This window comes from Falco naumanni, chromosome 14 (genome assembly GCF_017639655.2).
Source record: "Falco naumanni isolate bFalNau1 chromosome 14, bFalNau1.pat, whole genome shotgun sequence".
Lineage (NCBI taxonomy): Eukaryota > Metazoa > Chordata > Aves > Falconiformes > Falconidae > Falco > Falco naumanni.
The window spans coordinates 16595110-16610138 of NC_054067.1; the positions used below are offsets into that span (position 1 = coordinate 16595110).

General features: G+C 52.0%; 1 protein-coding gene across 1 annotated transcript in view; it reads right to left on the minus strand.

Moving 5' to 3' along the window:
- Positions 1 to 7811, minus strand: part of ATP11C (ATPase phospholipid transporting 11C) — a 60083-nt gene extending 52272 nt beyond the window's left edge. Inside the window, exon 1 of the mRNA XM_040614861.1 lies at positions 7683 to 7811. Within this exon, the coding sequence (XP_040470795.1) occupies positions 7683 to 7709 (27 nt within the window). The 5' untranslated portion in view covers positions 7710 to 7811. The remainder of the gene's footprint in view (positions 1 to 7682) is intronic.
- Between the last annotated feature and the right edge of the window lie 7218 nt (positions 7812 to 15029).

Sequence of the window (15029 nt, forward strand, 5' to 3'; positions counted from 1 at the left end):
GCAGGAGCTGGGCAAGGGCAGGGGCCGGAGGAGACCTTTTAAAACAGGGAAGTTTCATCATTTCCCCAGGCTGCAAGTTGGTAAACTAAAGCTTTAAAACCATCTGCCACTTACTGCCCATCCCCTGCGGCACACAGGCAGTACCGGCATCGCTCTCCTACCACGAAAGGGTGACGGCAACCCACATAGCAGCTCCATGCACCACTCTTGGAGACAAGCTCACTGCAAAAAGCAAAATACTAACTGCCTAAGTCACATGTCAACCAATTCAGGCAAACCCCGGGTGAAACTTGGAGGTCAGGTGTTGGATAATTCCAAGCAATTCATTAAACTGCAGCGCAATGATTACACCGAAAGCAGCCAGGGTTACCTTGTGGTGGCAGAGCCAGCCTGTGGAAAGGGTGCAGGGGGTCACAGGACAGCAAAACTACAAGAAGAAAATTATTATCTAATAATTAGGAAAAAATAATAGAAATGGCTTACAATCACCAGCAACATGAGCAGCAGTGTCCTTATTATCCATTTCCAATGAGCAGGACGTGCTTTCTGACTGGCATGGTGTCCCTAAAGGCAAGGCACTGTCCGAGCACAGCATGCCTCACCGATGTGTCCTTCACACAGCGCTCGCTGCCAGCTCCCCGCAAATTAGGGAAAGCTGAAAATCTCCAGGAAAACAAGGGTAAACACTAAAAAAAAAAAAAAAAAACAAAAACCACCACCGAACCTCAATATTGCTTGGTAACTAAAATAGGGGGGGAAAAAAACTACCTGTCTACTTGCAAGAGGTGAGGGAGCCAAGGCAGGAGATGAGTATCAGGGCTCTGCTGGCTCCCCTGCAGCAGCGTGCAGCATCTACAGATGGTCTGGACGCAGGTCTGCTGGCTGGGAGAGCACAGGAGGTGAAGTCCATGACACCTTGTGTATAGCGCTGGTAAATGGCACTGGTAAAACCTGCTTGGCAAAAACCAGCCCGTCCCTCCCAACAAAAGACCTCAGCAAGCCCAGAAATATTTCTGAGATGAGCAACAAGAAGCAGACTGCAGCCTAACCCCACCGGTAAGGTACTTCCTGAGATCACCTCGGGATAGCCTGTCACCACACAGGACCAGAGCTGCTGCCCAGTCCCCCTGGCACAGCTCGGCGGGGGACCTGGGGGACACTTTTGGGCAGAAGGCCACGGAAGCCTGGGCCAAGCCAGGGGAGCTGCGCAGTAAAACCTCCGTGTTGCCCTCCAGCCTCTGCACCCGCCTCCTACACACAACTAAATGCAGGAAACTCCCTTGAAAAATCCCCCAGCTAACGTTTTCAGGGAAAGGCAAGCAGGTTAATAGTGCACTCGGTCACCCCATGTCCATGTTTCTTGGGGAACTCACCCTTCCCAGACACCCCAGCCATGCCGAGCAGCTCAGTGGCTCCCTTCCCCTGCCGTGGCGATGCCAGCTTCTCCTGTGGGCACACCTCGGCCACATGTATCACAGGGGACATCCCCTCACTTGGCCACCCCTGCATTTTCTCAGCAAGGACAGTAAGTTAAAGTCCCCCACAGAGCCCCATGCCCTGAGGAATCAGCAGCCAAAGGCTGTTTTTCTGTTGCATATCTCTGCAGGTAAGAGATGTAAGCTTGGGTACAGCGGGAAGAAGATGCCCACAGGGACCCAACCTGCATTGCTAAATCACGGTCACTGGCAGAACAACTGATCTTGGTGTGAAGGCTTCTTCTGCCATACAGACTTCATTAACACACTTGACCAGCGTTGCTTTTAACTAACATCAAGAAAAACCCAACCAAAAACCCCACCTCTTCACCAGAGAGCACATCAGCGGTTACAGTCAGAAAGCAACAGTTTTAATTGGAAAGGAAGTGCCTAAACCAAAGGCAACAGGATGAAATTAAAGGCAAGTCTGAAAAGCTTGCTATTAATAGATGGTCTGTTTGCTTTTACAATTTTTATTGTTACAAAGCAAATTGCCGTGCCTTCAGCTGCAACTCAAGTCAGCTTAGCTCTGAAGCTTCCCCACACAGCCCAGACAATCGTTATTATTCTTAGCAAAATACCAACTGAAGACAAAAACCGTTTCGAGTGAAGAATAAAATCCAGCCTCGAGACACGTGTTATCTTCCACAGAAAAGTTTCTGCAAACCGCAGGTTTAACCGGCGGCACCATTTATCATGAATGTTTGACCAGTGCTTTCCACTCCCTCCTTGGCAATTTCAAACCTCTCCAAACTTTAACTGCACATGTGAACGTTTCCATGCAGCTGCTTCTCCAAGGCTGGTTTGTTTGATTTCTATTTCTTTTTAACCAAACGGTTGAGCTATTTCTGGGAATAAGGCTGTTATTTCTGGGAATAAGACTACTGTTCGGAGAGTGCTTTGCAACGTTAAAGAGAAACAGTTACAGCAACTTCAGAAACTCCTGTGTGGCCATTTTCCAGGGTAAGGGCATCCATGAGGGATTGCAGCCCCAGGGAAGAGCCTTTGCAGCTCCAGGTTCCCAGTTTGAGCTTCTGTTGTCTGCTCTGTGGTCAAGCACAGGCTTCCCTGTGGCTGCTCTAGGGGAACTGGCCCTGAGCACGCGAAATGCTGTTATCATGTTAAACACACATTACAAAATAAATTCTAGCAACATTCATGAAAAATTCAAGTGACTTCATTAAAAAATCCACACTCTTTTGAAGTGTGGGATTTCTCCAAGCAGAGCTGCCATCCAGTGTCACAGTGACACCCCAGCCCGAACCTTTGCTGCTTGTAGGTTTTTGTCACATTAATGAAAGTAAAGCGCTTCTTGCAGTCAGATACAAGGTATTTGACACGCAGCCTCACTCTCAAGGTGTTAACATGGCTGGGTTGGGGTAAAAGCAAAAAAAGCAATCCTCAAGGCTTCCAACTCCTACCTATGCTCTTCTTTCTTATTAGAACAGAAGCTGCAATCACACACTGTAATGTTTGGTTCACACTCTCTAAGGAAAAAAAAAAAAAAGCAAGCGTGAAAGAAAATCGCAGATGTGCTCCATGTCCCGAAATAGACTTTATTACACATTTACTGCAAAAACTACAGGCGGGAGTGTAAATCTGTATCCTCCACCCCAGACTCTGAGATCTCCCGCAGGACGCACTCCAGCATCCCCACGAGTGGGGCAGGGTCCGGGTGGGCAGCAGCCAGCAGTGGCCAGCCCCGCACTGCCTGGTGTGCCCCAGGGGCTCTCCCCACCCACCCCTGCCCCTTCTCACCTACTCCCCACTGCCAATGGGGAATGTATTTCCCTTCTAAAAAGTGACTTTGGGCCATTTCTCATTTTCTGCCATTTGAATAGGTCTCAGTGGGGGTATTTTCCCCGCAGTGCCAGGCAGAACCTGCCCTACAGGGCTCAGCATCCCCGCCTGTCCCACTCCTTCCCAGGCTTGAACCATCTCTCCAGCTGCCAGCACATGCCCCTTGAGCCCACACATGCCTTCTCCGAGGCCGCCCTCCTGCCTCTGCTCCTCCCCAAAGGGGCCAGGCAGGGCTTCAGGGACGCGAGGGGACAAACCACCACACACTGATCTTGCTGATGGCTCTGCCTGTGGTGGGGCATGCCACCCAGACCCCCATCCCTGGCAGCACCAGCCTCTCCCCCCAGGGTGTGGGGGTGCTGGGGCATGCTTGGGACGAGACAACCTTCAAAAAATCCAAAGGGGCTTTGCAAAACTGCAGCAAAGCCCAAACGGAGCCCCAAACCCTACATGAGGCACCACTCCTGTGCTCATGAGCCCCCACCTGCAGGGACAGGATTATTCCCCCCAATGTTTTGGGAACAGCAAGGATTTGGAAAGGAAATTTGTGACACTTGCAAGCACTTTAATGAGAGAAACCATTCCCTAGTGTTGGCAGAACACCAGTGGCATGGCAGGCGCAGCCAGGGGATGCAAAGCAAGTGGCGAAGCAGTGCCCAGAGAGCCCGGCTGGGGCAGCCCCCACAGAGGTGACAAGCCACAGGTGACATTAAAGCTCGGCCTCAAGTGCCTGTCACCTGCAAGCCTGCCTCGTGGCAGTTTGCATACAATTTTTTTTTAATTAGATAAAACGAGCCCCAGATGGAAAAACTCCACATGAAAGCGGCACCAAGCACACAAACGGAGAGTAACGGTCCATTAAAGGCAGCTCCCTGGTTTTAGGGCAGCACAAAGCAAGCCCTAAGTGGGCACACCCGAGGCATTCCAGCAGGGACACCAAGGGACAGGTCCTGGCCCAGGGGAGCTGACAAGTCCCCGGGAAAGGCAGATAGTGGAGGGCACAGGACCCCACACAGTCCCATCACCAACCTGGGGGTACCCCCACTGCTGGCAGCCACGTAGCAGAGATGGATGGAGACCCCAGGAGAAGACCAGCAAGGGAGCAGCATCACCAGACCACAACAGGGCAAAGGCACCAACTCACAACAGGTCCAGCCCAGGGACTAGCACCACATGCCCGTCTGAGGCATCTTCCCCGCAACCTCAAGCAAACATTCTTGAAAGTCAGGAGCTCACAACCAGCCCAACATTAGCTAAACACCAGAGATTTATCAGGGCACGGGCTACAAAGAGGATCAAGCCCTAAGGTATTTAATTAAAAGGGAATAACACGACTAAGGTCCTGTTGTCAGACACTGCACAAACACACACAACAAAAAATTTTGCTCCTAATTACAGACTGATTGTTATTTTCTTATTTATCCTGGGGTTTAAACATCAGAAAAATACTAAACACTAGAGGGAAGAGCCATGCTAACTGCAGAGGCAAGAGACCCAGGTGGGAACACCGTGATGGGCAAGCATCGGCCCATGGGCTCAGCCAGCACCAGGCACCCTGCAGGGAGGGAGAGCATTCCCCTGGCTCAGAGCTCCTCCGCTATGAGCAGGGTGGCAGCTCCCAGGGCTTGCTTCCAGACCAGCCTCAAGTAAAAGCAAACAGGGAGAAAAAACTGAAAACAGGGGCATCAGTAACTTTTCTTTCTGCATTTCGTATTTAGTTCTTAAACCAGACCGAACGGCACTGGCCCCGGCCCCGCAGCACTGGCAGAGCGGTGGTGCATAGCCATGGCCCGGAGGTACAGCTGCCTGCATGCTTCAGAAGAACCAGGAAAAGTAATTAAGGAAATAAGCTGCATTGTCTGTGATGCACGACACAGGGACCAGCACTTCCCATGTATCTGCCAAGCGAGTTTGGAAGTGGGCAGTACTCATCCCAATCCTGTGAAGAGCCCTGCACAAGGAGACAGACCCACACCCTGCCCTGGTCACCAACGCACTTCCCCACTCCACTCCGGCATCCTCCCCACAATAGCCGTACAAGTAGCATGAGACTAAAAATAAGACTCCAATGCCAGATTCCGTTTCCAAAACGGAATTAAAGTTATATTTCAAGTTGACAGTATCTCCTTAAAGTGGATTAACCATGGCAATTCAATCCTGCCTCCCTGCAGTGATCCTGGCCCCACTTTCCTTTCAGCAGGGATGACTTCAGCGGTGTAAAGTGAAGTTCAGAATCCAATTTGTTCCTGCAGAGAACATCAGTCTGTGCCCCAGGGTAGCAAATCAGACCCCACATACACCACTCTGCCCTTCTTGCTCTTTTTACCATCGCGTTTTGTACCCTATGCAAGATCAAAAGGTTTATGGGAGGGAGAAATGGAGCCACATAACAGTCATGTTGATAAGCAAAGGCACACGCGTCATGCCTATGCTGTGAAATACATCTGAAAACAGGATTTTTAGTATCTGTTGGTATTTATGAGCCTCTGGCAAAGACCACACAGTGGAGAGGTGACAACATTTGTCTGAGTAGCCCTGTGGGATCTTAAGTGTCAGATAACCTGCAGCATTTAATAACTGCAGTGAATTTTCTGCAATGCCACTGCCACACGATGAGCATCACTTGAAGCCCTGTGCTACCTATACAGGACCAAGGGCAAGACCACAGCTTGGGGGTACCTCCAGGGAGATTGCAGTGGGCTGTGCCCTCCTCCCACAGAGCAGGAGAGGGGACCAACCCAAACCTCCTGGGAGATCCAACAGGGCTGGGGACAGGGCAGAGCCACCGCAGAATGTTGGGTGGCAGGAGCTGCTATCTGCCCAGGGCTGGGGGTATGTGTGCACTGAGCCAGTCTGATAACAAACAGCTTGTTGCTGCTCAAACAGCCCTTACAAAGCCAACAGATAGAAAAAACGCTAAAAACCCTCAACAACAAAGCCGCTGCCCTGCTCCCTGAGCAGTCGCTCCTGTAACCTTCCAAACATGTGCTGCAATAGGTTAGCCCTGAACAAAGCTGTTAGAAATACCTGGGTTCGGTGTTCAGGGTTGTTTCATTCCCACTCCGGTGGATATCACGCCCCAGCAGTGGTGCGCATCCCCTCCCCATGCCAAGGGACTGCGAGAGGTGGCACAGAGCTGATGCGGGACCACCAGGCCGGTGTGGGGTCATGCTTCACGCATCAGGAAGATGCTAGAGCCGGAGCCCAGCCAGGACCTCCATGGCTGGCAGCTCACAGAAGGCACCCGCCTAAAAACTCCTTTAGCTAATCGCTGCGGAGATGCTTCACATCCCAAACCAACTCAGAAAAAAGCCTCCTGCAAGGGTGGGGTAGGAAGCAGAAACACAAAGCAGGGTTAAATTGAAAGTCATCAAAGTCAGAAACCAGGCGCTGAGATTAGAACTGATAGGTTTGTCCCTGAGGCTGCAAAACAATAGTTGCAGGAGGTGTGTTCTCTACAGGGCTAACCCAAAGCCTGCAACAGAAACACAACCTACAAACAGGAAAATTCACCATTTCCACACATGCCCATCCCGCCAGAATTGCTGCAGAGCTACTTCCAGACTTAACAAGGAGATTAGAGTCCCTGGTGCTGAGAGCATGGAAATATGTCACAAACCTCACTCAAAACCAAAAAGTGTAGACGAAAACACACCTGCCGGCAGCTGCGGCCTGTGGCGGCCGCCGGCAGCGCCCATCACGCTGGCGGGCAGCCGGGTGCCAGGCGGTGCAGCGCCCCGGGAAGCAGCTCCGGCCGCACACCGTGCTCCTCCCGCACACCGCGCTCCGGCCGCACGCCTGCCGCCTCAACTCCCGCAACTTTGCTAACTACGCACTGCGCAATAAATGACACTGCTAAATAAGCAGAAGCTCCTGAAATGATGTCAAAGCACTGGTTTTACCGCACTCGCTGTGGGAAGAGGAAAAGATGAATAATTACAGAGTTCAGGCCAAGCAATGAGGTCACGGTGAAATCTATGAGGAGCTTATGTGGCCCCGGGAGGGTCAGTAACGGACCCGGGGGCACGGGGCGGGTGGGAAGGGCGGGCAGCACCCTGCCCCTCGGCCGGCCTGGGACCACGGGTGCATGCTTCCAGGGGCCGGGGCGGCCCCCAGGGTTCGAGGGGTTTGGGGGAGGAAAAAAAACAAAAACCAAAACAATGTTTGGAAGGTTTGGGCTCTCACAGCGAAAGCAACTTCTAGCCAAGAGCCCCAGGGCCCGACCCCAACGGTATCGTAAGGGAGCGAGCAGCCGCTGCGCCGCCCGAGCCCCGCCGCCGCCAGCCCCCGGGGTGCGCCCCGGCCCCCCGCGGGCCGCACCCCCCCCTCCCCCGGGAAAAAGCAAATCCAAGAAAAGCTGAGAAATCACACCGGCGCGCTGCCCCCCCGCCCCGGCCCCGCACTCACCAGGCGGCTGAGGCTGCGGCGGAGCATCGCGGCGGCGCCCGGCCCCGCCGCCCTCACCGCCGCATCGCCCGGCACGGCACGGCTCGGCTCGGTCCCTAGGCCGCCCGCGGGCCGCGCCGCCGGCCGCGCACCATGCCCGCCGCCCTGCCCCGCCGCCCGGCCCGGCTCGGCTCAGCCCGGCCGCGCTCGGCTGGCGGCACTTCCCCCGCGCCCCCGCTTTTGTCCCGCCGCCGCCGGCGGGAGGCGGCGCCGCCGCCCCGCAGCAGCCTGGGAGCTGTAGTGCCGGGCGGGGCCGCCGCGCCGCCCGCCGCCGCCCGGGGGCGAAGCCTGCGGGGCCGGGGCCGAGGGCTTGGGGGAGGCCTCACCGCGGCCACCCGCGGGGCCCGGAGCCCTGGGGTCAGAGCCCTTCTGCCCGGCTCCCCGCCGGGGCGGCCAGGGCTGGGCACCGGGCGCGGTGCTGCCCTTAACGCAGGTCCCCTCTCCCCGCTGGCGCAGGCCTCGGAAAATCCTCAGGGACAACAGCCCCGTCCCTGCCGCCATCCTCAAGCAGAGACCACAGACGCACCCGGGAGCACTGTCCCCGAGTAGTGGCTGGCCACAGACAGTGTCTGGTGTGCCTCCGTGGTTTTCCCACTGAAAACTTACTGGGGGGCCGGTGCCCATCCCCCGGGGGGCCAGTGCCCCTCCGGCACCACCCGGGCGGCCAAGTCAACCCAGCCTGGGCCAGAGCCGCCCAGCTTTCCCAGTGCCTCCAGCCTCCCAGCAGCACACTGGCCCTGGCTGCATCCCCTTCCCTCTGGCCTGGGACAATACAGGAGTGGAAACACCACTCACCCGAAACAGCTTCCTCCAGGGAGCACCTCCCAGTCTGGAGGGCGCAGCTCATGAGAATATTTGGTTCCACCAAAATGGAGAAAGAAGAGATGTAACCTAACAAAATTGACATTTTTCTCTTACGTTTTTGACATTGTTATTACCTGGTAATAAACCAGCCTTTTCTGGAGCAACATCCCCTGCAAGAGCACAGGGCGGGGAGCTTGCTGGGTGCTGTCCCCTGACAGCAGCCCCCTGCCCCCCGGAGCAGCTGGGCTGTCCCACCCCAGCGCCTGGCACCCGTCGTAATTCCGGCAGCCTGTGTTGCTCCTATTTTAAAGCAGGCTTCTCCCTGGAAACTGAGTAAAAAAAAAAAACCTTGTTGCACCACGGCTGGGCCTAGAGAGCAGCTGTGGGCTTCCAGAGACCTGGAAAACACAGAGATTTTTTTTTACTTGTCATTTTAAAAGCAAGAATAGTACTGTATTGATTTTACTGATGCTAAACCCGTTCACGTTTGCTCTACTTAAGCACCAAGTGTCTGGAAGTTTTACACAGTATGATATATCCAAGCTCACACAGAAAGCCTGCCCCGGGCAGCAGCAAAACAGCAGTTAGGTGTGAGACAGGCAGGATCTCGCTGGATTTTCCTTAATCCCACTTATCCCAGGGCAGCAGTACGTGGGGCAGCGAAGGCTCCCGCATCCCCGCTGAGCCAGGCAGTGCTCCCGAGGGGACAGCCAGCACTGAATCCCAAGTGCAACCTTTCCACTATTCCCTGTGCAGCTGTGCTGTTACTTACCTTTCCACGCAGAAGCCTAACCACATCAGAGGAAACCAGGAAACAATGCAAGGCAGTTTTAAACACATTTTAAAATAATGAATGCAAATTGTTAAACATTTAATATAATGCCTGACCAGTTTAGCTCTAGACTTCCCTCCCCCCCAAAACAATGACCGAGAGCTAAACTTGGATCAACACTGTACTGCAGCTTTTGCACTGCTTTTTTGATACTTTTCTGATGTTTTTCTAGCCTGTTTGTGTCGGCTAGAAGAGGGGGGAGTTGTGCTCAGACATTTTTGCTGTTGTAGGACTCTACGGTGGATGCTGCACAGACCAGCGATGCCTAGTGAACCACCAGCCTTTGAGGCCAGGCACGTAAGTGTTTCCAAAGGCCAAGGCAGCCTGGCTTACCCTACCCATAGGAAAAAAAAAAAAAACTATATTCTACCCTTCAGTATACTCCCACAGCTGCAGTCACTCCTCATCTTTCACTTGCATTAGCTGGTAAGAAGAGAAGTTGGTCTTATCAGCAGACGAGAGGATCCATGCAGCTACACTGGTCTGTATGATTCCCACGCCGTGCAAGTTGCAGCCCCTATCCAGCTTACTTTGAAATGCTGCTGTCTCTGTTTTAAAAAGGTTTGCTGGAGTTAGAGCTAAAACGCAAAAGTTGGACTGTGACATGGAATTAAGCACGAGATAGGCAATTATCTTTAATGTACTGCCCACAGTGGCTGTGGATAAGGTACTGGGGAGAGACCCTCTTCCAGGGAGTTCCCAGATGCAGCAAGTCCAAGCAAGCTGGCACAGCTGGGAAGATGGTGCAGACGAGCGTTTGGTCTCCCACACTGGGCTTAGAGCAGAACTGTAGAGCAAAGCCTCCTGCCACGGATCAGAATGCTGAAATCCACCTGCATCCCTACTTACCCTGCACAGCCAAAGCCATGATTTCACTGGAGAAATCGAGGCAGCTGTCATCCCCCCTTTTGCTGCTGACACAGTGGCCTCAGGGCAGCGAAACCCCTACCTCAGCAGAAACCATCCCCACAGAGAGGAAGCAAAACAACCCTGACTGGGCTTTTTCACACCCTGAAACAGCCCACACCATTCAACGGCTGATTCAGTAACAACTGTGTCAGCTCACAGGTCTTTTACAAGGGAATCTGGTTTTAATGCACCTTTTAATGCCACAAACAGCCAGTCCCCATGCGGGTAACGCACATGGCAAGGGCAGGACCAAAGGGGCCTCCTGCACAGAGCCGACAGGGGCTCCATCCTGCATCCCGGCATGCCCAGCCCACAGCCAGGGGATTGCAAAGGGCAGGTCCCAGGGAGAACTGTGCACAATACATCTCAGGTGGGACCCATCACCACTCCAGCTAGCATTTAAAACTGGTGATCCAGTACATCTGCCAAGCTCTCAGCAGGCTGCCAACCAGGGTGTGAGCAGAGTGACCCAAAGGATTGCTGTGAACCACTCGAAGCTTGGGAGAGTCCATTAAATCCTTTCACAGAAGAGTTTTCACGTCCTGTAACCTTCGCTTTTCATGCTCACAGCGACGGAGACGTTTGGACCCCAGTCCCTGGCAGGCAGCTTGGCAGGAGGTGGGAACCAGCCTCCCTAGTGACCTTGGGACACAAGCTAGCCCTCACTGCCTTTTTTTTTTAAAAAAAAAAAAAAACAAAACACTTATTTTCGCACTGGTCTTTGCTGCTTCTGCCATCGTGTGGACAGTCAGAGGATGAGAGCTGTTGGTAGAAGGTGCAATCGGCTTTGTCAAGCCTTAAAACAGTTTGATGGATTTTTATAATATCCAGTGGAGTATGAAGTCAGCGGAGATGTAAGATTTCTCTTCAAGGTCTACCCCACCTCCTGACGAGTATTACAGGTTCATTTTTAATGTTGTCATGGCTTGAAGTAAATCTTGTTAATCCAACAGTTTAGACGGCTTATTTTTTTGTAAGGGTGTGACCTCCCTGCTGTCTTGCTGCTTGTGGAGCTCGTCCTCACATTGGGCAAGACGACTGGGGAAAGGGCACCCACTGCTGACAACCACCCCAGCCACCCGCTTTCAAAATACTTTTTTTTTTTTTTTTTTTTTTCCCCTGAGAACCATCCCAGGGCCGTCTCCATCTGGGGAAGCATGAGCTCATGCTCAGGGGTGCCGCAGTCATGGTGCTCTGCAGACTGGCAGGGCTCTGTGCTTGCCTGTGGGTGCACCGACATGTGCCAGGAGCTCTTCCCTGGGACGATGCCCAGGAGGAGCTGACAACATCATTTTTTACCCCCTCCCCTTCTCCTGAATGGGGCAGATCCTTCACCGATTTGGTGACAAATTTTGTTTCATAAGAAAGGAAAGCATTTTTGCCAGCAGATCCCAAGGCAGAATTGCTGCCTGCTCACACCAGAGATTTTCAAATCCACCCTGCAATGGCCTTTGTCTGCCCTGCCAGCTCAGGGCTGACCAACACGCACAGGACCAGGAGCTCGCCTTCTGACAGTGGCCAAAGCCACCCAAACACTGTACCTGCTGGAGTCCCACATACAGCCTTTAGCTGCTGACATCTCTGGCTATTTCTCATTGCCCCTCACCAGGGCAGGGTGCAGGCTTCACCCTCCGCTCATGCCCATCCACCTGCAAAAAACAGGTCTTGGCTGGGATGGCCAACAAGCACTCAGCATGCTGGTGTGCTGGCGAGGGTGTTACAAGGAGGGATTGTGTCATACTTGCAAAACACCCATGAAGGAAGGAAGCCAGTAACTCTGCAGAGGGCTTTGCACGGAGGCACGGCTCAGTGCTCCCCTCAGCACCTGCACATCCCAGCACCCGGCCAGCTCAGCGGGGCCAGACCAGCATCAGTGGAGAGCATCGCCAGTACCAGTTTCAAAGTCCTGCCTTGCAGCCTGTGCCAAAAACATCTGCTTCGGACTTATGACTTCCTCTGGGAAGTCACAACCTGCAGCAGAGACCTCCCAAGGAGTGCTTCTGGGCTTTCCCCAGCGTTCCTGGAAAAAGGAAGGAAGAGGCAAATTCAGAGCCTGCACTGAGCACTACAGAATTGACTCAGCAGCAGCACCCACGCTGTGGTGTCCAACGAGCAAGGGGATTTGCATATCATTTTCTCCACCCCCAAGCCCATTTTAAATCAATTCATTACTCCACCAGCAGCTTTCATTGCTGGAACAGGACACAGAGCTCAGATGCTGGTAGCTGCAAGCTGTTGTACCTATGCCACATATGTACCTGTTGCAACCTATGAACACAAGCCTAGCAAAAAACCCAAAACAAAACACAGAAGACCTACAATATCACCCCCCAAATCTCTTCCTACAGCTGCACTATACATGGAAGATGAGTTGTAAAGTCTAATGCAGAGCACAGCTTGTGTATCAATAAAAAGATTTATGTGACCAGGTCAGGTATTTGGGCTAGAGTCTTGCTAAACCCAGCTGCACTGACATATAAATGCAGTTTAACAAGGTGAAAGTTCTCTCACAGACAAGGCCTGAGCTCTGATTGCTCCAGAAGACTTTAAAATTAAAAGTTTTGGTTAATAAAATGGCTCTTGATCCCATATCCAGTGATACTGTGTAGCAAAAGCCCTTCTAATTAATACACTGATAGTCTTTCTCAAGAGGCACTTCCCCCTTATAGTCTGAAATCACCTATTCAAATATGCAGTGACTAAGAGTGATAATTTATGAAAGAAAAAGACAACCAATTTTAGTCAACCGAATTTCCCTTTTTAAAAACAGGCTTTTTACAAGAGGGGGAAAAAGCCAACAAATATATTTGGTACATGATATGACAAATTTATATACCTCAGACTCGAGCACATCCCCTTGTAGCCGGAGACAAATACTTCCATTAAATAAATTGGATTATATCCTTTCTCTTCTTGCCAGCAATAATGTCTTCAACAAGCCTCATTTAACCTAGAAAGGGAAAGTTTCATATTTTCTTAATTTCCAGTCCTCGTTATCTTCTCTTTCCCTGCAAAGTCTTAATAGCCTCTTTCATAACAATCAACAGAAGCTTAGGGAGTTACTCTCACCTAATTAAGCCCTGTTTTTTCTAGCAGTTCTGCAGAATACATGACAGCGACCACTCCAGCTCTCATTTTCAATGTAATACAACAGATGATCTACAACTGATAACAAAAACGCAAAAGCAACCCTGTGTATGGTTATTCATTATTCAATGCACGCGGCTTCTGAGAGCTGGAGGGGGGGGGAAAGCTGTCCAATACCACATGCCAGCATTTTTCAACTCAGTCTTTTGAATGATCTCATGGAAATCAGCTGTGCCCTAGTGAGCTTACCCAGAAAAAAATAAAAGTATTTCCCAACACTTCTTTTTTCTGACTCTGGTAAGAAACTGCCACCAGAACATGCTGGCACCCAGTTCACCTGAGTCAGAGGGTAGGGACTGCAAGCATGAGAAAGTGTACATAACTATCAACTTCTTGAGCTAAAAAAAAAAAAAAAAAAAAAAAAATCCACCCCAGGCTTTTATCAACACAAACACCCATTTCAAGGTTTAAAATCCACTAGCCTTGCTGATATTTATTTAAAGTGTATACATACTTAACCAGTTTCAGCAAGCAGGTAACCTGAGAAAGAGGCACGCCTCAGCGCCACCCCATCAGCAGTTTGGATTCCTCCAGCCCTATCCCAAGGGATAGCAAAGCCAGAGAGCAAAGGCTGCTCGCCTCCCCACTGGCCACTGCTGCTGTGGGCCAAGAAATGTTTCTAACTTTGATCTGGAACAGAGAGGGGAGAGCTGCATGGGAAAGACCTTCTCCAGCCCAAGTCCCAGGCTCTCTCCCCGGGAAAGCTCTGGGCTTGCCCTGGCTGTATATATGCCCTGCAAACCGTGATGGGATTTACAGGGAGGCTGATGGGGAATGAGGAGCACCTACAGGCACCCCTCAGGATGTGGCCTGTGGCATTTGCCTTGCAAAACACCCAACAGCAAGCATCGCTCTGCTTGCACTTAGTTACCCTTACAGCCCTAAATCAATGTTCAAATCCCAGTGTCTGGGATGCTCTCTTAAAAACTGCTGCCTGGCTCCTTTTCTGTAATTTGGGGTTAGTGAAGGAGCAGACAAAGAACCATCATGTTTTTCACACAATCACAAATCTCTGTCTCTTCTTAAAGTTGTTTTTTCCCTGTCAGACCTGGCTGCTGCTGGGTCATGCCACCCCACGGCTCCCCAGAACCAGCTCACCTTGCCCATCCTGCCCCTTGGAGTGTGAGGCTTCCTCACTGCAGGTGCCAGGAAGGCTGACTCCCGAAGGATCTCTGCATCCCAAAGCTGGAAATGATGGTGAGACCCACAATGGTTCACACTCCTCTGGAAAGGCTCACATAGGGGGGAAAAAATACACAATTGAGGTTTTGTGAATAAAACACAATAGTGGATGTATAGCAGGAGAAACACCTGTGCATCTTAGCAGCTTGCCATGTGGGGATATCCTGCCCTGTCCACATCTGTGGGACAAGGTAAGGGCTCTCAGAGGAGATTTCAGGGTCAACATCACCTTCCCCATCCTCTCCTAGGGATAGAAAGGAGAAAGGAGGAGCTAAAAAAAAAGTGTAATTATTAGCTAAGCCCAGCCAGTGGGCAGAAAGCAAAGCACAAAGAAGTGGGGGAAAGCACAGCAGGGCCATGGGTGCAGCTGGAGGGGTCAGCAGCCTTGCCACATCGTCCCATCTACCAGGCTCTCCTCCAGGTCTTCCTGCTGC